At 49.6% G+C, this 24,671-nt stretch overlaps 1 protein-coding gene across 2 annotated transcripts in view; it reads left to right on the forward strand.

Moving 5' to 3' along the window:
- Positions 1-2,049: 2,049 nt before the first annotated feature.
- LOC116955125 (BAI1-associated protein 3-like) overlaps positions 2,050-24,671 on the forward strand; it is an 89,891-nt gene continuing 67,269 nt past the window's right edge. Inside the window, exons 1-3 of one of the 2 annotated variants that reach the window (XM_076052885.1) lie at positions 2,050-2,469; positions 7,620-7,665; positions 13,756-13,834. In XM_076052885.1, the coding sequence (XP_075909000.1) occupies positions 13,805-13,834 (30 nt within the window). In that variant the 5' untranslated portion in view covers positions 2,050-2,469; positions 7,620-7,665; positions 13,756-13,804. The remainder of the gene's footprint in view (positions 2,470-7,619; positions 7,666-13,755; positions 13,835-24,671) is intronic. The other variant, XM_076052883.1, reaches the window with a different exon arrangement.

Here is a 24,671-nt window from a genome sequence, read left to right on the forward strand (position 1 = left end):
GACCGGGCGTGGTGCCGATCACCCAAACCCCTACTACTCTTTGGCTCTTTCGGTAAAGTCACGGAGGTGAAAAAATTAAATAAAATAAACATTTATTTATTTTTATTTGTAAAATATTTTTTTTATTTAAAAAAATGGATTTATTTATTTTTCACCTACGTGACTTTACCGAAAGAACCAACAGCGTATGGATCCTTGCAGTCACGAAAACTTCAAATCCAGAATGAACCACCCGAACCCCCCTCGTGTGCCGTTGCGGTCTTAATAAGTGCTCGCAAACAGCACCTTGCCCTAGTGTCTGTGTCAGGCTATACGGAATGGGGGGGGTTGTCTTTGTCTCTATGATGTCGCGCACCAACCGCTTCGACTCGTAAGGGTATCCAACTCGGGTTGGCTCCCTCTTGTGGCGGGGTTCGGAAGCGGTGCCGGATGAAGCGAGTGCGGGGCCCTGGTAGCATGATGACGTTTTCAAGGGGCCTTAAATGAAAACAAAAATGTAAAAATAATAAAGCACACATTTCCGTGAGAATTGTATTGTTTTATGTTATTATTTTATTCTCATTCTACGTGACTTTACCGAAAGAACCAAAGAAGATAAAGTCATTGTATTTTTTTCATTTGCTACACAGCCAGATAATACGAAAAATCGCTAACCTTGAACACCCAGTCGTGCGTAAAAGTTGGAAGGGCGGTATAGTACTATAGTAATAGAGCAAGTGCAGAATCACTGAATCGGAATTGATAACTACTACATATATAGCTATATAGTAGCTATATATGTAGTAGCTACACAAGTAGTAGCTACTACTACTACATGTGTAGCTACTACTACTTATGTAGCTGTTAGTAGTAGTAGCTACTACTTATGTAGTAGTAGCTACTACTACATAAGTAGCTACTACTAGTAGTAGCTACTACTTATGTAGTTAGCTACTATTACATATGTAGTAGCTACACAAGTAGTAGTAGCTACATATGTAGTAGTATCTACTACTACTTATGTAGCTACTAGTAGTAGTAGCTGCTACACATGTAGTAGCTAGTACTACATATGTAGTAGCTACACAAGTAGTAGTAGCTACATAAGTAGTAGTAGCTACACAAGTAGTAGTAGCTACATAAGTAGTAGTAGCTACATAAGTAGTAGTAGCTACATAAGTAGTAGTAGCTACTGCTACTTATGTCGCTACTTTGCTACGGGGATCATCCGGCACTAGGAGTAGTAGTAACATTGCCTCCAACTCTTAGCAATGTCGTCATCATTTGCCGGGTGGAGGGGGAGGAGATGGGGGGGAGGGAGATGGGGGGGAGGGAGATGGGAGGGGAGGGAGATGAGGGGGGGAGATGAGAGGGGAGGGAGAGAGATGGAAGGGAGATGAGAGGGGGGGAGATGGGAGGGGAGGGAGATGGGGGGGAGGGAGATGGGGGGAGGGAGATGGGAGGGGAGGGAGATGAGGGGGGAGAGAGATGGGAGGGAGATGAGGGGGGGGGGGGAGATGGGAGGGGAGGGAGATGGGGGGGAGGGAGATGGGTGGAGGGAGATGAGGGGGGAGGGAGATGGAGGGAGGGAGATGAGGGGGGAAGGAGATGGGAGGGGAGGGAGATGAGGGGGGAGAGAGATGGGAGGGAGATGAGAGGGGGGAGGGAGATGGGGAGAGGGAGATGGGAGGGAGATGAGAGGGGGGGAGATGGGAGGGGAGGGAGATGGGGGGGAGGGAGATGGGAGGGAGATGGGGGAGAGGGAGATGGGGGGAGGGAGATGGGAGGGGAGGGAGATGGGGGGGGGAGGGAGATGGGGGGAGGGAGATGAGGGGGGAGAAAGATGGGAGGGGAGGGAGATGAGGGGGGAGGGAGATAGGGAGAGGGAGATGAGAGGGGAGCGAGATGGGGGGAGGGAGATGGGAGGGGAGGGAGATGAGAGGGGAGGGAGATTGAAGGGAGGGAGATGAGGGTGGAGGGAGATGGGAGGGGGAGGGAGTTGGGGGGGAGGGAAATGGGGGGGAGGGAGATGGGGGAGGGGCTGCGGAAATCCCGAATCTCCACCCCTGCTCTCTGTGTGTGTTATAAAAGCGACGGGGTGGAGGTGACCACTGGTTGTGAGCAGCCTGTAGCGACCGCTCTGTTAACACTGCGAGTGCCTTGAACGACCGAGAGAGAGATAGAGAGCCGGCGGCGGTGATGGTGGTGGGGGTATAACCCCGTAACTTTGCTAAACAACAACAACACAGCACCACCCCACCCTTACTCGCGTGCGGGAAACGTTTCAACTACTGAGCGCAGATCATGGCTAGGGAATGGTCGTAACAATTGAGGCTACAAGACTAGAACACCGCAGTTACACACACACACACGCTATATCTATTTGTGTGTGTGTATATGAGGAGGCTTCATAGTCGTAGAGAACTCGGCTCCGTGAAGGGACAGGAGAGTAAAGATTCGATTATCGGACCGCAGCATCGACGCGCTCCGGTGAGTCGCGATTTGCAGTCTCTCTGGACATCACCGTGGACTTCTGTGCGTGTGTGCGTGCGTGTGTGAGTGTGTGCGTGTGTGTGTGCGTGTGTGTGTGTGTGCGTGAGTGTGTGCGTGTGTGTGTGCGTGAGTGTGTGCGTGTGTGTGCGTGTGCGTGCGCGTGTGTGCGTGAGTGTGTGCGTGTGCGTGTGTGTGCGTGTGTGTGAGTGTGTGCGTGAGTGTGTGCGCGTGTGCGTGAGTGTGCGTGCGCGTGTGTGCGTGAGTGTGTGCGCGTGTGTGTGCGTGTGTGTGAGTGTGTGCGTGAGTGTGTGCGCGTGTGTGTGCGTGTGTGTGTGCGTGTGCGTGAGTGTGTGCGCGTGTGCGTGAGTGTGCGCGTGTGTGCATGTGTGCGTGCGCGTGTGTGCGTGAGTGTGCGCGTGTGTGCGTGTGTGTGCGAGTGCGCGTGTGCGTGAGTGTGTGCGGGTGTGCGTGAGTGTGTGCGTGTGTGTGTGCGTGTGTGTGTGCGTGAGTGTGCGCGTGTGTGCATGTGTGCGTGCGCGTGTGTGCGTGAGTGTGTGTGTGTGTGTGTGCGTGTGTGTGCGAGTGCGCGTGTGCGTGAGTGTGTGCGGGTGTGCGTGAGTGTGTGCGTGTGTGTGTGCGTGTGTGTGTGCGTGAGTGTGTGCGTGAGTGTGCGCGCGCGTGCCACCTATGTCTCCCCACGTGCTGCTCGCTCTGGCCTGTTAAGGCAATAACGGGGGACCTTTAATTTGTGTCGATTTCTTCCGACGTGATCCTCGCTAACAGCCCTTGCCCCCGACAGTCTTTTTGAGGCTTTGCGGGGGATCTTTGTCTTTGTGTCTTCATAGGCGCTACTGGCTAGCAGCCCTTGCCCCGACAATATGCTGAGGCTATACGGGTGGACCTTTGCTTGTGTGTGTTTTTCTGAATAGGTGAGACTCGCTGTAACAGCACTTGCCCCGACAGTCTGTTGAGGCTATACGGGGGATCTTTGTGTCTATGCATTCGTAGGCGCTACTCGCTATGAACGCTATGAACGCACTTGCCCCGACAGTCTGGTGAGGCTATACGGGTGATCTTTGCTCTTGTGCCTATGTGGGGAGCGGTAGTGTCGTGGTTACCGCATTGCAGCTACGAACCCCGCGACCCGAGTTCGATTCCTGCTCACGAAAATAATAGATGCGGTCGGTGGCTTTCAGACCGCATCCATTATTTTTCGTCTCCCCCCTCCTCTTTTCCGAACATAGATGGACTCGTCCATCTGAATGACTGCCAAATCGCTCTCCGTGGTTGCTAACGTTAAAAAACGCCACTTTTTTCAAAAATTTTTTGCTGTGGTTTTCACACCTGATGATGATTGCGTGTGTTGCAGTCGAAACGTCGTGAGAATTTTATTGTTTTATATTTTCAGTATTTTATTGTTTCCCTTCTACGTGACTTTACCGAAAGAACCAAGAATACAACATTAATTGTTATAACAACACTCCTACAATATCAGAGTGCAGCGCCACATTAAATACGCACTACAATGACAATAGTTTAAAGCGATTTGAAGCATGTTTTATTTTCATAAATGGAAATATGGTTTTGGGGGGAGCTATCGAACCATCAGCCACGCGAACTTCCCCGCGGGTTATCACACCTAGGGCAGGATTCAGGCGTGGGGGGTTTTAGGGGGCTGCAAGCCCAGGGGGGCCTCCCCCCCCCCAGCTGAAGTGGCCTCCAGAGATGAAGTGAAAAGTTGTTGAATTTGTGAATGCCGAATTTTATTTGTTGTTAGCCTTGTAAAAAAATACATTTTCTTTTTCTTTAATTTTGCTTTCCTTTTGAAAATATTACTGGGGGGGGGGGGGGTAGGTGGGGGGCTGTCTCATAGTACCTGTAGCCCAGGGGGGCCTACAAAATCTTAATCCGGCCCTGGTCAGCAGCAGCATCATCATCGTCATCATCGCGTTGAGCTTTCAGATGCGATTCTGCGGCCGTCTGGAACGCTCTTGCCTTCCGATGTTTGGAAGACACTGGGAAACGTGCAACTTTTAAATCATCATCATCTAGATTGGCGAACTCGTTCTAATATAACCCCCGATTAGCGCTGTTTGGCTACGTACGGTGCGAAAGAAGTTCAACATATACACGTAAATAGACTCACACAGAGACCCATAGACTCACACAGACACCCATAGACTCACATAGAGACCCATAGACTCACACAGATATCCATAGACTCACACAGAGACCATATACTCACACAGACACCCATAGACTCACACAGAGACCCATAGACTCACACAGAGACCCATAGACTCACACCGAGACCGATAGACTCACACAGAAATCCATAGACTCACACAGAGACCCATAGACTCACTACAGAGACCCATAGACTCACACAGAGACCATATACTCACGCAGACACCCATAGACTCACACAGAGACCCATAGACTCACACAGAGACCCAGACTCACACAGAGACCCATAGACTCACACAGAGACCCATAGACTCACACATAGACCGATAGACTCACACAGAGACCCATAGACTCACTACAGAGACCCATAGACTCACTACAGAGACCCATAGACTCACACAGAGACCATATACTCACACAGACACCCATAGACTCACACAGAGACCCATAGACTCACACACAGACCCATAGACTCACACAGAGACCCATAGACTCACAGCGAGACCCATAGACTCACAGCGAGTCCCATAGACTCACTACAGAGACCCATAGACTCACACAGAGACCCATAGACTCACACAGAGACCATATACTCACACAGACATCCATAGACTCACACAGCGACCCATAGACTCACACCGAGACCCACAGACTCACACCGAGACCCATAGACTCACACCGAGACCCATAGACTCACTACAGAGACCCATAGACTCACACAGAGACCCATAGACTCACTACAGAGACCCATAGACTCACTACAGAGACCCATAGACTCACACAGAGTCCCATAGTTTGTTGTCCTTCCCCTGCACCTCCGATTAGTGCCGTTTGGCTATGTACGGTGCAGGTTCAACCTACAAACACACCACTTGCCCCTAGCGGGCTAGTGGGCTGCCTTCCTCTTGTTCCCGCTCATCAAAGGCCGCCTCTCACAGTCTCGTCACCACCAGCAACAGTGCCTGGCCATAGGTTTTCTCTTCCCCCTCTCTGGGAGCTCTCCACCACCATGCACACCACGCGTCCCACCCATCACTGCCTCCCCCTCCACCTATTCCCAACCTCCAAGCTGCTTCGCCCCATCCTCCTCCTCATCTTCCCCCACGTGTCCAACCCATCCCAGGCTCGTGCTCTCTCTCTGTGTGTGTGCTCTGCGTGCCTTCTATGTTGGCCGTCAACATTCTCTATTGATAGCTGAGGATGTACTACCAGAGGGTGTTTGCTAACGACAGACCCAATTTCAGGGCGATATGTTTTGTTTCACGATGGCAACTTGTTGCAATTGCACACGCCAAAAAGAAAAAGAGTTGCAAACGGTCGAATGAGTTATCGAGTTGCAGCGTAACCGTTTCATGAACGCTCTACGTGCCCCCCAACCGGCTGTACGGACAAGATCGAGAGAGACGATCGTACGAATTCGTCCCAAGCGCCTCTCGTCTTCGCGTTTTCCTCTGATGTGCGTGGTCGCCCATTGCTCTTCCGCTTACGAAAAACAGCAGCCCGTTTCCTCAAATCGTCGGTACCAACGACGAATGCTCTTTATCATTGGGGGGGGGGGGGGCGGCCATAAATGACGTCACGCACCTAGGGGAGGGAGGGGGGGTGGGGTCAGACATTTGTGACGATGTGTGACGAGGAGGCGGCGGCGGGGGGGGGGTTGAGAAATGTGACGTCACGTAAAAATGCGCAACTTTAAATAAATAAATGTAGACAACACGTTCTACTTAATTAAATAAACTTGTTTTTTACTCTTTGGTTCTATTCGGTAAAGTCACCACGTAGGTAAAAAAATAAAACAACAAAAATCACGACGTTTCGGCCACAACACAAGCGGCCTTCGTCAGGTGAAGGGACCAAACTGTCCAGCGGACAGCGTTGGAGTGAAGAAAGCCAAGCGCTGGTCGCCTCCTTTTAAGCTGTAAGGGGGTAAACAGTAAACGCCTTGACAAAGGAAATTAGCATAAAACGTACTACTGACAGAGCTTGGAATTAGCATAAGATGATAATACACCACCTTGGAAGTTTGGAGTGCCACTACTAGAATAAATATATTGTACCATTGAAAATTAGTTTAATGTTTGGTTCGATGTAGAACATCTTTCCAATGGTTGATTAATTTGAAACCATCCTCTCGGTTGAAATTGTGTCTGTGTTTGTAGATCTGAATTGTTTTCTCCTGCAACGTCAGAGTGCAGCGCCACATTAAATACGCACTACAGTGACAACAATAGTTTAAAGCGATTTGAAGCATTTTTTTTGGGGGAGGGGCAAAGCTTTGTGACGTCATATTTGAAGGTGGGGGTCTGACTTGTGACGCCGTGTGACGAAGGGGTGGGGTCCAAAATCGCGTGACGTCAATCATGGACGGCCCCTTGGCGAATCAATGGCAAGACGCCGTTGAAACGCAACGCTGCACCGCTTTTACGGATTCAGTTTTGCTCAACTGCAGAACGCAAAACCCCTCGTGTTGCGTGGTTCACCGTTTCACGAATAACCGAGGCTAGGGTGCTGTTTGTGCGCTTTGGAGAGGCACCTCGCGGTAATCATTTGAAACTCGAGTTTCATTCACGGGCGGTTCGTGGTTGCAGAGATATAGCGATTTTCAAATCTGGTCAATCTCTTTGAAACACCCTGTATATATTAACAACAAGCGTAAGGTCACTCGGCGTACTGTGGCAAAGTAAACGCGCCTTTCAAGAAATCAAACGAAGCATCACGCCACACTGGAGGTTATAGGCACAAGAACAACAACAACAACAACGAAGACGAGAATCCGAACAGGGCGACAGCGAGTCGCTGGATCTGTTTGACGATCTCTCAATCATTACACAAATTATCGTGGGCAATCGTTACCGAACACCCACCCCACCCCACCCCCTCCCTAGGCGAGCTCGTTTAAATTCTGGACCTCAAGTGGCGGCTGGTTTACCACTCGTGTTTGTTGTGTGTGTTCGTGGCAGAGTTATCCTTGGCTCGGGCGGCAATTATATGACGCAGAAGGAAGAGGTAAACATTCCAAAACAAAGACAAAGTTCCACACACACCTCTCTCTCGCTCTCTCTCGACCCGTATAGCCTTCACACACTGTCGGGGCAAGTGCTGTTCGCGAACCCCGTGTCGAAGGCACTTTAAATGGAACAACCAAAAGTTTAGTATAATTCAATTACTATGATGATGATTATTATTATTGTTCTGTAACAGCGATTATATCTGGGAGAGAACGGGATGTCCTGGCTGCTGTCATGGGAATGTGGAATTTACGACAATGGCTTCGGGGCATGCTGTTCTGGCGTTGACATTCAATAGTGCGGTTTGTTACCGGCCACTCGGCGTTTGGGATTTTTATCTAGAAGGCCGACACAGGAGGAGCAGGAGGATTTCTCCACAAATCTGGCTGTTGCCTGATGATGCTAGTTGTAATTACTGGCGAAACGTCGTACTCAGATTGTCAATGCTGTGGGTTTACTCTCCAAAACATCGATGTGCTGTACTAGTATACTACACTATACACTACTATACACTACACTATACACTACACTATACACTATACTATACACTACACAATACCATACACTATACACTACACTACTCTCCACTATACACTACACTATACACTACACTATACACTACACTATACACTACACTTTACACTACTATGCACTATTATACACTACTATGCACTACACTATACACTACTATACACTACACTATACCATACACTATACACTACACTACTATCCACTATACACTACACTACACACTGCACTATACACTACACTATACACTACACTATACACTACACTATATACTACACTACACTATACACTACACTATTCTCCACTATACACTACACTATACACTACACTATACACTCCACTATACACTCCACTATACACTCCACTATACACTACACTATACACTACACTATACACTACACTATACACTACACTATACACTACACTATACACTAGTGCTGTACTAGTGACGAATTGCTCACGTTCGCTTTACGTGACAGCCCTTACTAGTTGGCTGTGTCGGGTGGTGGCGGGGTTGAACGGCACATTCATATTGACCCGATCTAACCCAACAAGAAAACACCTCTATTATAGATTTAGGAGTATTCGTGTGTTTCATAGTAACAATTAGTTGTTAGATATTGATGTAATTCCGTATTGAGCACTCTATATCTCATCTCTCACAATCGCCAAGGAGGAAGGATTTATTTTATTTTACCAGGTGTATAGGGCCCCATTGAGGCACTTCTTTCAGACGCGACCTGGCCATCCAAATTGAGTCACTATAGAGACCCATAGACTCACACAGAACCATAGATTCACACAGAGACCCATAGACTCATGCAGACACCCATAGACTCGCACAGAGACCCATAGACTCACACACAGACCCATAGACTCACACACAGACCCATAGAGTCACACAGAGACGCATAGACTCACACAGAGACCCATAGACTCACGCAGACACCCATAGACTCACACAGACACCCATAGACTCACACAGAGACCCAGACTCACACAGAGACAAATATACTCACACAGAGACCCATAGACTCACACAGAGACCCATAGACTCACACAGAGACCCATAGCCTCACACAGAGACCCATTGACTCGCACAGAGACCCATTGACTCGCACAGAGACCTATAGACTCACACAGAGCCCCATAGACTCGCACAGAGCCCCATAGACTCGCACAGAGACACGTAGACTTACACAGAGACCCATAGACTCACACAGAGACCCATAGACTCACACAGAGACCCATAGACTCACCCAGAGACCCATAGACTCACCCAGAGACCCATAGACTCACCCAGAGACCAATAGACTCACCCAGAGACCCATAGACTCACACACAGACCTATAGTTTGCTGTCCTTCCCCCGTACCTCCGATTAGCACGGCTTGGCAACGTACGGTGCGAAAGAAGTTCAACAACATAGAGCGGTGATGTAAACAAAGAACAAATAAACTGGTGGTCGCCGTTCTTTCCAGCAAGTTCGACTCTGGCAATTTGGTAATTTTGCGGCTGGTAAATTATCAACTTTGCTGTGCCCTACCAGCGCTGGCCAGCCAGTTTGCCAGGCGGGGTAGGACAGCTCTGATATTAACAGCGACACGTCAGGCGATCTGGGTCAGGGGAGTAAGCCCTACGGCGGACTCGCTAGACGCGTGGTTCAACTCCCCTCGGCTTGGGGGGTGGGGCGGGCGGTGACTCTGCACAATCAACAATCATCAACAATCATTAACAATCATCAACAAGCCTCCATCTGGGGGGGAGGGGCGGGGGTGGGGTGCTAGATGGAGGATCGCTTGTTGTGCGAGCCATAAATGACGTCACGCACCTAGGGGTGGGCGTCAGACATTTGTGACGATGTGTGACGTGGGGGGCGGAGGGGGTTGAGAAATGTGACGTCGCTTCAAAATTGCGCAACTTTCAATAAATATAGACAACACGTTCTACTAAATTAAATAGGCTTTTTATATATTAATGTTTTATCCTACAACATCAGAGTGCAGCGCCACATTAAATACGCACTACAATGACAATAGTTTAAAGCATGTTTTATTTTAGGGGTGGGGGGCAGAGCTTTGTGACGTCATATTTGAGGGGGGGTCTGATTTTTTGTGACGCCGTGTGACGAGGGGGGGGGGGTAAAAAATCGTCCAAAATCGCGTGACGTCATTTACGTGTCGGCACCACCCGTACACCAGACGGTTCGATGTAATGATCACGATCAGCAATCTTGATTTATCCTAAAGAAATCCGATGAGCTATTAAGCTCTTTTTTGTGTGTATCATCAGCTCATCATCATTACGCGTGTCTGAGCCCCCGGGTCTCGATGTGAGGCTATGGTCTTTCTGTGAGTCTCTGTAGGTCTATGGGTCTCTCTATTAGTATATGTCTCTCTCTATTAGTATATGGGTTTCTCTGAAAGTCTATGGGGCTCTCTAAGTCGATGGGTCTCTCTGCTGGTCTATGGGTCTCTCGGTAAGTATATGCGTCTCTTTGTCGGTCTATGGGTCTCTGTGTGCGTCTATGGGTCTCTGTGTGCGTCTATGGGTCTCTTTGTAGGTCTATGGGTCTCTTTGTAGGTCTATGGGTACTCTGTCGGTCTATGGGTCTCTCTGTAAGTATATGGGTCTCTTTGTCGGTCTATGGGTCTCTGTGTGCGTCTATAGGTCTCTTAGTAGGTCTATGGGTCTCTTTGTAGGTCTATGGGTCCTTTGTCGGTCTATGGGTCTCTATGTCAGTCTATGGGTCTCTTTGTCGGTCTATGGGTCTCTGTGTGCGTCTATGGGTCTCTTAGTAGGTCTATGGGTCTCTTTGTAGGTCTATGGGTCCTTTGTCGGTCTATGGGTCTCTATGTCAGTCTATGGGTCTCTTTGTCGGTCTATGGGTCTCTATGTCAGTCTATGGGTCTCTGTGTCCGTCTATGGGTCTCTGCGTGCGTCTATGGGTCTCTTTATAGGTCTATTTGTAGGTCTATGGGGGGGGGGGGGGCGGTGGTGGGGGTGGCACCCCCCTCCCCCCCATTCCCCTTTGCTGCCCTCCCACGTTCGCTACGTCACTGAGGCCTGGGCACGTGGGCGAGGCCACGTGCTCTGCCCCCGGATGTCAAATGTCAACCCACGCCCACCTCGCCGATGTGTTTGATGCCTCGCCAGTCGCCGCTGGACGTCAGCTGCTCCGGACGCTTCGAATTTGCCACGACTGCATCGGCGGCACGGAGGCGATGCCGCTCGTGCTTTAGACACAGCCACGGAAGGGAATTTGGAATCTGGAATCTGGATTCCCATTCCCCCGACACTATTTGAACGCCGTAGGCGTTGCGTGTAATGCACCGTACCGTGCGCGTGTGTGTGTGCGTGTGTGGGTGGGTGTCTATTTGTAGGCGGCCGGGGCGAGGTTGCAGGCCACCCACCACCACACGCGATGCCGTGCCGGCCTTCACTAACAGCACTTGCCCCAGCAGTGTGTGCAGGCTATACGGAGGGGGCTTTGTCTTTGTGTATATGCAACGGCCACTAGGGAGACAAAGGCGGCCGAGCGTGGTTGTCGGCCACCCCGCACCAACCCCCCCCCCACCCCCAAAGTCTCTCTCACAGATTCCATAACACAGAAGGAACGGCCCCAGGTCTGGAATCGAACCCAGGAACCCCCTTCTATGCTTTGCCACCCACCACCCTTGCCACCCACCACCCTTGCCACCCACCACCCTTGCCACCCACCACCCTTGCCACCCACCACCCTAGCCACCCACCACCTTTGCCACCCAATTGCAAATTGTAAAACGAGAGGGGGGGGGGGGGAGAGCGATCCTTGCACGACGTTCGAACTGCGTTTCATTCCCTGTGTGTCTCTGTGTCTCTCTGTGTGTGTCTCTGTGTGTGTCTCTGTGTGTGTGTCTCTCTGTGTGTGTGTCTCTCTCTGTGTCTCTCTCTGTGTGTGTCTCTCTGTCTCTCTCTGTGTGTGTCTCTCTCTCTCTCTCTGTGTGTCTCTCTCCGTGTGTGTCTCTCTGTCTCTCTCTCTGTGTGTCTCTCTGTGTGTGTCTCTCTCTGTGTGTGTCTCTGTGTGTGTGTGTGTCTCTGTGTGTCTCTGTGTGTCTCTCTCTCTGTGTGTGTCTCTCTGTGCGTGTGTCTCTGTGTGTGTGTGTCTCTCTGTGCGTGTGTCTCTGTGTGTGTGTGTCTCTCTCTGTGTGTGTGTGTGTCTGTGTGTGTCTCTCTGTGTGTGTGTCTCTCTGTGTGTGTGTCTCTCTCTGTGTGTGTCTCTGTCTCTCTCTCTCTGTGTGTCTCTGTGTGTGTCTCTCTGTGTGTGTGTCTCTGTGTGTCTCTCTCTGTGTGTGTCTCTCTCTGTGTGTGTCTCTCTCTCTGTGTGTCTCTCTCTCTGTGTGTCTCTCTCTGTGTGTCTCTCTCTCTGTGTGTCTCTCTCTGTGTGTGTCTCTCTGTGTGTGTGTGTCTCTCTGTGTGTGTGTCTCTCTCTGTGTGTGTCTCTCTCTGTGTGTGTCTCTCTCTCTGTGTGTGTCTCTGTGTGTCTCTCTGTGTGTCTCTCTGTGTGTGTGTCTCTGTGTGTCTGTGTGTGTGTCTCTGTGTGTCTCTGTGTGTCTCTGTGTGTGTGTGTGTCTCTGTGTGTCTCTCTGTGTGTGTGTCTCTCTGTGTGTGTGTCTCTGTGTGTGTGTCTCTCTCTGTGTGTCTCTCTCTCTGTGTGTGTCTCTCTCTGTGTGTGTCTCTCTGTGTGTGTGTCTCTCTCTGTGTGTCTCTCTCTGTGTGTCTCTCTCTGTGTGTGTCTCTCTCTGTGTGTGTCTCTGTGTGTGTGTGTGTCTCTGTGTGTCTCTGTGTGTCTCTCTCTGTGTGTGTGTGTCTCTGTGTGTGTCTCTCTGTGTATGTGTGTCTCTGTGTGTGTCTCTCTGTGTGTGTGTCTCTCTGTGTGTGTGTCTCTGTGTGTGTGTGTCTCTCTCTGTGTGTGTCTCTCTCTGTGTGTGTCTCTCTCTGTGTGTGTCTCTCTGTGTGTGTGTCTCTCTCTGTGTGTCTCTCTGTGTGTGTGTCTCTCTCTGTGTGTGTCTCTCTCTGTCTCTCTCTCTGTGTCTCTGTCTCTCTGTGTCTCTCTCTTTTTTTCTTTTTTACGATCAGAGGAAACAAGAAGGTCCTCGGTGTATTCGGAACTTTGAAAGATTTAACAAAATATGTTTCGCTCTGCTCTCCTTACGCCTTCCCTCTCTCTCTACCCTTCTCACTGCTCCCCCCCCCCCCTCTCTGTACCCCCTCTCGTCCTGCTCAATTTCGCTCTCTCTCTCTCCCTCTTGCTCTCTCTCACTCTCTCGCTCTCTCTCTCCCTCTCGCTATCCCTCTCTCGCTCTCTTTTTTTTCTCTTTTTTTAAACTACTACAAGCGCTGCACCTGCACGCAGCCCTCCTCGCAGTCAAAACGGACCCCCGACGGGCAGCTCACAATCTGCACGCACAGAGCTCTCTACCGTCATCAGCCACCGAGCACGCGGCCCTCCTCCAGCGCCCGCTGCTCCTTGAAGGCCCTCTCTCTCTCTCTGTGTGTGTGTGTGTGTGTCTCTCAACCAGTGGTGGACACGGAGGTGACGTCAACCCTGGATCATCGTCTTCCTCCAGCATGGCCTCGAGCAACCAGCATGACATGAGTGTAAGTTCGTTGTGGGTCCGCGTGCGGCTCAGCGGTCAGCGCCACGAACCTGCCGACCCCGCCAGTCCTGGGCCTCCCCTAGGTCGACTCAGCCTCGAATGAGTCCCGAGTGCGGTGTGTAGTCAACTTCGATCACTGGGGGAGACAAAGGTCGGCGGCGCGTGGTGCTCGCTTACAGCACTTGCCCCTACATGCTGTTAAGGCTGTACAGGGGATCTTTGTGTTTGTGTACTGTATGTGAGCGGTGGTGTAAGTGGTCAGCGCCCAGAAGCTTGCCGCTACGAACCCGGCGACCCGAGTTTTACAACACGCAGTGACGACTATCTGAACCGGTCCTGGGCCTCCCCTAGGTCGACTCGGCCTCAAATGAATGCCTCAGTGCGGGTGTGTAAACTTCGCCACTGGGGGAGACAAAGGCGGCCGGGCGTGGTGCTGGCCAGCCACCCCCCCTCGCATGTCGTGCCGGCCTTCATAGGCGCTGCTCGCTAGCAACACTTGCCCCTACAGTCTGTCACAGGCTACACGGGGGATCTTTGTCTTTTTTTCAGTGGGTAGGTAAGTGAGTAGGTGAGTGAGTGGGTGATTGAGTAGTTGAGTGAATAGGTGAGTGAGTCGGTGAGTAATTAAGTGATTGAGTAGGTGAGTGAAAGAGTAAGTGAGTGAGTGAGTAGGTGAGTGAATAGGTGAGTGGGTGGTTGGGTGATTGAGTAGGTGAGTGAGTGAGTGAGTAGCTGAGTGAGTGAGTGAGTAGGTGAGTGAATACGTGAGTGTGTGATTGAGTGGGTGGGTACACTGATCGCCGCTATCCACACACATGGTGGTGCGTTGGTGGGCATCTGCGGACGGAACCGCGTGTGAATCGTTACGCTTGGGAACGATTATTCAATTGGGAATGGTGCGACTCAGCTGTTGTCCACACGCGTGGTGCCGATGAGCGTGGAGGCTCGTGTTACGCATTGCCCGGAATCTCTACAGCATGGGGAACGTTTTTGTTTGTTGCCAGGATCAAAGCATCGAAAATAAGAACACGTGGTTTTTTTTTAACCCTTTTTGGCAATAACAACAGGAGTTGCCCTAAGATGTTCGAACACCATTTTGTAATGAATCAAGTACTGCATTAACCACGCACGGGTACTTGTGGTGAGCATGCATAGAAACATTATCATCCGTATATCCCCTCGTTCACTCACTCACCCACTCACTCACCCATTCACTCACTGACTCACCCACTTACTTGGTCACTCACTCACCCGCTCCACTAGCCAATCACCAACTTGTTCAACCAACTACCCACTCACTCGCTCACCCACTCACTCACCCATTGACTCACCCACTTACTTGGTCACTCATTCACCCGCTCCACTAGCCAATCACCAACTTGTTCAACCAACTACCCACTCACTCACCCGCCCATTCACTCACCCACTCAACTACTCACTCACTCACCCAATTGGTCACTCACTGACCCGCTCAACTAACCAATCGCCAACTTGTTGAATCAACTACTCACTCACCCACTCACTCACTCACCTACTCACTCACCGATTCACTCACCCACTCAACTACTCACTCACCCATTCACTCACTCGCCCATTCACTCACCTACTCAACTACTCACTCACCCACTCACTCACCCATTGACTCACTCACTCACCTACTTGGTCACTGACTGATCCGCTCAACTAACCAATCGCCAACTTGTTCAATCAACTACCCACTCACTCACTCCATCACTCACTCATCCACTCACTTGGTCACTCACTCACCCACTCAACTACTCACTCACTCACCCACTTGGTAACTCACTCACCCGCTCAACTACCTAATCGCCAACTTATTAAATCAACTATCCACTCACCCACTCACTCACCCACTCACTCACCCATTCACTCACCCACTAAACTACTCACTCACCCACTCACTCACTCGCCACACTGCTGGTCACAACAATGTCTCTCCTGATGCTTCTTCCTTCGCCACTGCTCCATTTGGGAATTCGCCTCCCACCAGTAACAAAACCGATAGCCGCCATTCGCCACTAAGTGGTGGTGACGTCACCACGGCGCCTGTGAAAGGCCAGGTGCACTTTTAGGCCACGTGACAGGAGGTCTCGGAACAGACCCAAGTGCCATGGGCCAGCTGAGTGAGATGACCGGTAGATTCAACAGCTGTACCCCCTTACTGTGCTCGTCGTTGTTACCGGAGGGCGACTGCCTCCAACTACCCAGGAGCATCTTTCACGAGCCTCCGCCATAGAGGCTGATCTTGACACCGCTGGTACCAGTCATTGGCTAATCCAATCAGCTCTGCATCCCTCCGTACCACATCAGCTCCATCTCTCCTCGAGCCCGTGTGGTGCCCCATTTAGCCCCCTCTATGCGGCCATACAGATGTTGCTTGGGAATGCGGTTGCTGGACATACGGGACTACACGACCACAGCCTTGCCTGCCGGAGGAGCTCACTAATGGGAATGTGTCCAGATCTTTCGAGGATTTGTGAGCTCCTCACACAATACAGCCAGTCTGGTTAAACCCAGGATGGATCGTAAGGCAGGCCAGCCAAAATGTTTCTAACCGGCGAAGATGTTCCATTAGAGGGGTCCACGTTTCGCAAGCGTAGAGAAGGGAGGGCATGACCGTGGCCGAGAAGACCTGAAGCTTCGTGCGGAGCGACAGACCAGGTAGCTTCCCCACAGCATTGAGCAGCTGATGAAAAGATTATTCCGCCCGACTGATTCGGAGTGAGACCTCTGCTGTAAAATCTCCCACCACCTCGCCTACGCCAGGTGGTAAACAAGAGGCTGTAATGTTGCGTGATTTTTACGTTTTGAAAATATCCTTCGCCGGCCTTCATCACCTCCAGATGCCAGACAGTGCTGCTGATATCACCCTCCAGATGGCAGAGACTGCCGGTTACATAACCGCTTACGTGCGGACAAAAGAAATAAGTAAGTGTACTGCAACAACAACAACAACGACGACAAAGCGAATGCAGAACGTGATGAAGGGGGGGGGGGGGTGGAATATGTTGGCACAGTTGTACCGCCAAAACTCCACGTGTGTCCTACATTCCCCAAAAGCCCATGGGATGTTATGTTTTTAATAAGAGATTTCTTTTAACTTCATTAAATATTTCTAACCCCGTAGCTACGCACTGGAGGAGCCAGTGGTGGGGGGGGGGGGGGTGCAGGATGGCACGTGCCCCCCCAATGATTAGTAATAAATCGACATTTTGCAACCCCCACTGCCACTGTGTAAGCAATATTATTACGTGGCCAGGGACTCTACGAGATGATAGGACAATAGTCTGAGTCCATGATTGGCAATAAGTAACGGCAAAGCGGTTTATAAGCGACTCACAGAATTGTGCGCAGTTGCGTCTACAGAGTCCACGACTTCCCTGAAGGCATCGACACCTTCAGCGAGCGCGATGGTGATCACTAACAACGCGGTTCGCAATTGGACCCCTCGGTCGATGGACTGCCCCATTGCCGCACACGCGTCGAATACAAATCAAGGGACAAGTCCTCGCTTACTAACAACTCCTCTATCATTTTTCATTGCTGGAGGGGGTTCCCCCCCCCGCCCCTACCTGAAAATCCTGGCTCCGCCATTGTATCTACGGGATCTTTTTTTTGCCACTATGAAAGTATGAACAAAAGTAAGAGTAGTTATTTTTTTTAAACCCTTTCTGTCAAAATGAAACGGGAGTTGTTTTAAGATGTTCAAACACCAAATAGTGAACCTTTTTGCAAGGAATCAAGTTTACTGCATTAACCACACTCGCTGCTTGTGGTGGACATGCAAACGAGAGTGCTTTGATATAATTACATGGCATTGTCTTTGAAGCTCATTGTCCTACACCACAGACTGCAGCCTCCTTCATCATTCATGGCCTCGTCCCAGTGGTCTGACCAGAGAACAGCGCCATAAGGCGACCAGTACAAAGACAATGCACGTATCTGAGCATGCATAGCTTGGATTGAGAAGCTAAATCATGGGATACCTTTTTGCCAGTATCAAAGTATGATAAATAAGAATAGTCTATTAAAAAATCTAAGTCAGTATATGGGTCTCTATATGAGTCTGTGAGTCTCTCTGTGGGTCTATGGGTCTGTATGTAAGTCTATGGGTCTCTATATAGGTCTATGCGTCTCTGTATACGTCTATAGGTCTCTGTGTAGGTCCATAGGTTCTCTATGTAAGTCTGAGGGTCCCGGTGTTAGTCTATGGGTCTCTGTGTAAATCTATGGGTCTGTTTGTGACTCTATGGTTCTCTGTCTGACTCTATGGGCCTCTGTGTGACTCTATGGGTATCATAGGTGAACGGGCTGAGACCATCAACTCACCGCGCTTGAGAACGCCGATTTTTTTTTTATCGCAAACAGTTAATGAAACTTGGATATTCGAACCCAGGAATCCGGCCCTGCTGACGCAGTGCCTCTTCTAACTTCTGAGCCAAACGGTGACTTCAGCGTAGTTTTGGGTGAGATCCCCGCTTGGCACGTGTCGAGTCAAACCCCACGCATTCCTCGGTGGGCACGAGGTGTGTTATGTAAGCTCCCTCGCCTGGTACGCAGGAGGTCGTGGGTTCAATCCCGACGCTGACGCCTGCTGTATTTTTTGGAGTTTGCGTGTCTCTCTCTTATCACCATCATCAACACAATGGAAAGATGTTAGCTCCCTCGCCGAGTATGCAGGACGTTCGTGGGTTCGATCCCGACGCTAACGCCTGCTGTATTTTTGGAGTTTGTGTGTCTCTCTCTCATCATCATCATCATCACGGTGGAAAGATGTTAGCTCCCTCGCCTACTATGCAGGAGGTTCGTGGGTACGATCCCAACGCTGACGTCTGCTTTCTTTTTGGAGTTTGCGTGTCTCTCTCTCATCATCATCATCACGGTGGAAAGATGTTAGCTCCCTCGCCTAGTATGCAGGAGGTTCGTGGGTACGATCCCAACGCTGACGTCTGCTGTCTTTTTGGAGTTTGCGTGTCTCTCTCTCATCATCATCATCACGGTGGAAAGATGTTAGCTCCCTCGCCTAGTATGCAGGAGGTTCGTGGGTTCGATCCCGACGCTGACGTCTGCTGTCTTTTTGGAGTTTGCGTGTCTCTCTCTCATCATCATCATCACGGTGGAAAGATGTTAGCTCCCTCGCCTAGTATGCAGGAGGTTCGTGGGTACGATCCCAACGCTGACGTCTGCTGTCTTTTTGGAGTTTGCGTGTCTCTCTATCATCATCATCATCACGGTGGAAAGATGTTAGCTCCCTCGCCTAGTATGCAGGAGGTTCGTGGGTTCGATCCCGACGCTGACGCCTGCTGTATTTTTGGAGTTTGCGTGTCTCTCTCTCTCGCTCCACGTGGTCGTGTGGATTTGTCTCTGGGTCTACCGGGTTTTTTTCCCCTCCACATTTCGAATCAACATCCACGCGTTCAGAGCATTTGTCTGCTGCTATGAATGTCTACGTGATGATGTTGCCACGTCGTTGAGCAATAGTGTGTGGCCAGGCCGCTTCTGAAAAAGAGTCACATAGCTCAGTGGGCCTTTGCCTGGCAAAGTAAATAAAACAAAGTCGTAGTTTTAGTGTTGAAGTTCAACACAGCGCCACCCGCACCAGATTCTGCACCTCCGATTAGCACGGTTAGCTACGTATGGTGCCAAAGAAGTTCAGCATACATAGACTCACACAGAGACCCATAGACTCACACAGAGACCCATAGACTCACACAGAGACCCATAGACTCACACAGAGACCCATAGACTCACAAAGAGACCCATAGACTTACACAGAGACCTATAAACTCACACAGAGACCCATAGACTCACACAGAGACCCATAGACTCACACAGAGACCCATAGACTCACACAGAGACCCATAGACTGACACAGAGACCCATAGACTAACACAGAGACCCATAGACTAACACAGAGACCCATAGACTTACACAGAGACCCATAGACTCACTACAGAGACCCATAGACTCACACAGAGACCTATATAGACTCACAGAGAGAGACACAGACTCACACAGAGACCCATAGACTCACAAAGAGACCCATAGACTCACTACATAGACCCATAGAATCACACAGAGACCTATAGACTCACACAGAGACCCATAGACTCACACAGAGACCCATAGACTCATACATAGACCCATAAACTCACTACAGAGACCCATAGACCTACAGAGACCCATAGACTCACACAGACCCATAAACTCACACAGAGACCCATAGACTCACACAGAGACCCATAGACTCACTACAGAGACCCATAGACTCACTACAGAGACTCATAGACTCACTAGAGAGACACATAGACTCACAGAGAGACACACAGACTCAAACAGAGACCCATAGACTCACAAAAAGACGCATAGACTCACAACAGAGACGCATAAACTCACACAGATACCTATAGACTCACACAGAGACCCATAGACTCACACAGAGACCCATAGACTCACACAGAGACCCATAGACTTACAGGGAGACCCATAGACTCACACATAGACCCATAGACTCACTACAGAGACGCATAGACTCACACATAGACCCATAGACTCACTACAGAGACCCATAGACACACAGGGACCCATAGACTCACAAAGAGACCCATAGACTCACAAAGAGACCCATAGACTCACACAGAGACCCATAGACTCACACAGAGACCCATAGACTCACAATGAGACCCATAGACTCACTACAGAGACCCATAGACTTACACAGAGACCTATAGACTCACAAAGAGACCCATAGACTCACACATAAACCCATAGACTCACACAGAAACCCATAGACTCACACAGAGACCCATAGACTCACAATGAGACCCATAGACTCACTACAGAGACCCATAGACTTACACAGAGACCTATAGACTCACAAAGAGACCCATAGACTCACACATAAACCCATAGACTCACACAGAAACCCATAGACTCACACAGAGACCCATAGACTCACAATGAGACCCATAGACTCACTACAGAAACCCATAGACTTACACAGAGACCTATAGACTCACACAGAGACCCATAGACTCACACAGAGACCCATAGACTCACACAGAGACCCATAGACTCACACAGAGACCCATAGACTAACTACAGAGACCCATAGACTTACAGAGACACATAGACTCACACAGAGACCCCATAGACTCACACAGAGACCCATAGACTCACACAGAGACCCATAGACTCACACAGAGACCCATAGACTCACACAGAGACCCATAGACTTACACAGAGACCCATAGACTCACAAAGAGACCCATAGACTTACACAGAGACCTATAAACTCACACAGAGACCCATAGACTCACACAGAGACCCATAGACTCACACAGAGACCCATAGACTCACACAGAGACCCATAGACTGACACAGAGACCCATAGGCTAACACAGAGACCCATAGACTCACACAGAGACCCATAGACTCACACAGAGACCCATAGACTTACAGGGAGACCCATAGACTTACACAGAGACCTATAAACTCACACAGAGACCCATAGACTCACACAGAGACCCATAGACTCACACAGAGACCCATAGACTCACACAGAGACCCATAGACTGACACAGAGACCCATAGGCTAACACAGAGACCCATAGACTCACTACAGAGACCCATAGACTCACACAGAGACCTATATAGACTCACAGAGAGAGACACAGACTCACACAGAGACCCATAGACTCACAAAGAGACCCATAGACTCACAAAGAGACCCATAGAATCACACAGAGACCTATAGACTCACACAGAGACCCATAGACTCACACAGAGACCCATAGACTCACACAGAGACCCATAGACTCACACAGAGACCCATAGACTCACACAGAGACCCATAGACTCACAATGAGACCCATAGACTCACTACAGAGACCCATAGACTTACACAGAGACCTATAGACTCACAAAGAGACCCATAGACTCACACATAAACCCATAGACTCACACAGAAAGCCATAGACTCACACAGAGACCCATAGACTCACAATGAGACCCATAGACTCACTACAGAGACCCATAGACTTACACAGAGACCTATAGACTCACAAAGAGACCCATAGACTCACACATAAACCCATAGACTCACACAGAAACCCATAGACTCACACAGAGACCCATAGACTCACAATGAGACCCATAGACTCACTACAGAAACCCATAGACTTACACAGAGACCTATAGACTCACACAGAGACCCATAGACTCACACAGAGACCCATAGACTCACACAGAGACCCATAGACTCACACAGAGACCCATAGACTAACTACAGAGACCCATAGACTTACAGAGACACATAGACTCACACAGAGACCCCATAGACTCACACAGAGACCCATAGACTCACACAGAGACCCATAGACTCACACAGAGACCCATAGACTCACACAGAGACCCATAGACTTACACAGAGACCCATAGACTCACAAAGAGACCCATAGACTTACACAGAGACCTATAAACTCACACAGAGACCCATAGACTCACACAGAGACCCATAGACTCACACAGAGACCCATAGACTGACACAGAGACCCATAGGCTAACACAGACACCCATAGACTAACACAGAGACCCATAGACTTACACAGAGACCCATAGACTCACTACAGAGACCCATAGACTCACACAGAGACCTATATAGACTCACAGAGAGAGACACAGACTCACACAGAGACCCATAGACTCACAAAGAGACCCATAGACTCACAAAGAGACCCATAGAATCACACAGAGACCTATAGACTCACACAGAGACCCATAGACTCACACAGAGACCCATAGACTCACACAGAGACCCATAGACTCACACAGAGACCCATAGACTGACACAGAGACCCATAGGCTAACACAGAGACCCATAGACTAACACAGAGACCCATAGACTTACACAGAGACCCATAGACTCACTACAGAGACCCATAGACTCACACAGAGACCTATATAGACTCACAGAGAGAGACACAGACTCACACAGAGACCCATAGACTCACAAAGAGACCCATAGACTCACTACATAGACCCATAGAATCACACAGAGACCTATATAGACTCACACAGAGACCCATAGACTCACACAGAGACCCATAGACTCATACATAGACCCATAAACTCACTACAGAGACCCATAGACCTACAGAGACCCATAGACTCACACAGACCCATAAACTCACACAGAGACCCATAGACTCACACAGAAACCCATAGACTCACTACAGATACCCATAGACTCACTACAGAGACTCATAGACTCACTAGAGAGACACATAGACTCACAGAGAGACACGCAGACTCAAACAGAGACCCATAGACTCACAAAAAGACGCATAGACTCACAACAGAGACGCATAAACTCACACAGATACCTATAGACTCACACAGAGACCCATAGACTCACACAGAGACCCATAGACTCACACGGAGACCCATAGACTTACAGGGAGACCCATAGACTCACACATAGACCCATAGACTCACTACAGAGACGCATAGACTCACACATAGACCCATAGACTCACTACAGAGACCCATAGACACACAGGGACCCATAGACTCACAAAGAGACCCATAGACTCACAAAGAGACCCATAGACTCACACAGAGACCCATAGACTCACACAGAGACCCATAGACTCACAATGAGACCCATAGACTCACAATGAGACCCATAGACTCACTACAGAGACCCATAGACTTACACAGAGACCTATAGACTCACAAAGAGACCCATAGACTCACACATAAACCCATAGACTCACACAGAAACCCATAGACTCACACAGAGACCCATAGACTCACAATGAGACCCATAGACTCACTACAGAAACCCATAGACTTACACAGAGACCTATAGACTCACACAGAGACCCATAGACTCACACAGAGACCCATAGACTCACACAGAGACCCATAGACTCACACAGAGACCCATAGACTAACTACAGAGACCCATAGACTTACAGAGACACATAGACTCACACAGAGACCCCATAGACTCACACAGAGACCCATAGACTCACACAGAGACCCATAGACTCACACAGAGACCCATAGACTCACACAGAGACTTATAGACTCACTACAGAGACCCATAGACTCACACAGAGACCCATAGACTCACACAGAGACCCATAGACTCACACAGAGACCCATAGACTCACTACAGAGACCCATAGACTCACTACAGAGACCCATAGACTCACTACAGAGACCCATAGACTCACTACAGAGACCCATAGACTCACTACAGAGACCCATAGACTCAAACAGAGACCCATAGACTAACACAGAGACCCATAGACTTAGAGAGACACATAGACTCACTACAGAGACCCATAGACTCACACAGAGACCCATAGACTGACAGACCCATAGACTAACACAGAGACCCATAGACTAACACAGAAACCCATAGACTAACACAGAGACCCATAGCCTCACACAGAGACCCACAGACTCACACAGAGACCCACAGACTCACACAGAGACCCACAGACTCACACAGAGACCCACAGACTCACACAGAGACCCACAGACTCACACAGATACCCATAGACTCACACACACCCATAGACTCAACATAAACACATCTCGGGTACAAATCAACTCCTGTCACCCGATCACTGACGCCAATTTCTAGACTTGTGACAACCCTCATGAGTGAGCTTCTGAGTGACTTGGCAAATGAATGAATACCTGAATGAATTAGTGGGGGATTTAGTGAGTTACTGGGTGATTTGGCAATTGAATTCGTGAATGAGTGAGTAAGGGTGAGTGAGGGTGAGTGAGTGTGTGAGTGA

This window comes from Petromyzon marinus, chromosome 58, assembly GCF_048934315.1.
Source record: "Petromyzon marinus isolate PM22_M1 ecotype Great Lakes invasive population chromosome 58, UKy_Petmar_22M1.pri1.0, whole genome shotgun sequence".
In the NCBI taxonomy this organism is placed as follows: Eukaryota; Metazoa; Chordata; class Hyperoartia; order Petromyzontiformes; family Petromyzontidae; genus Petromyzon; species Petromyzon marinus.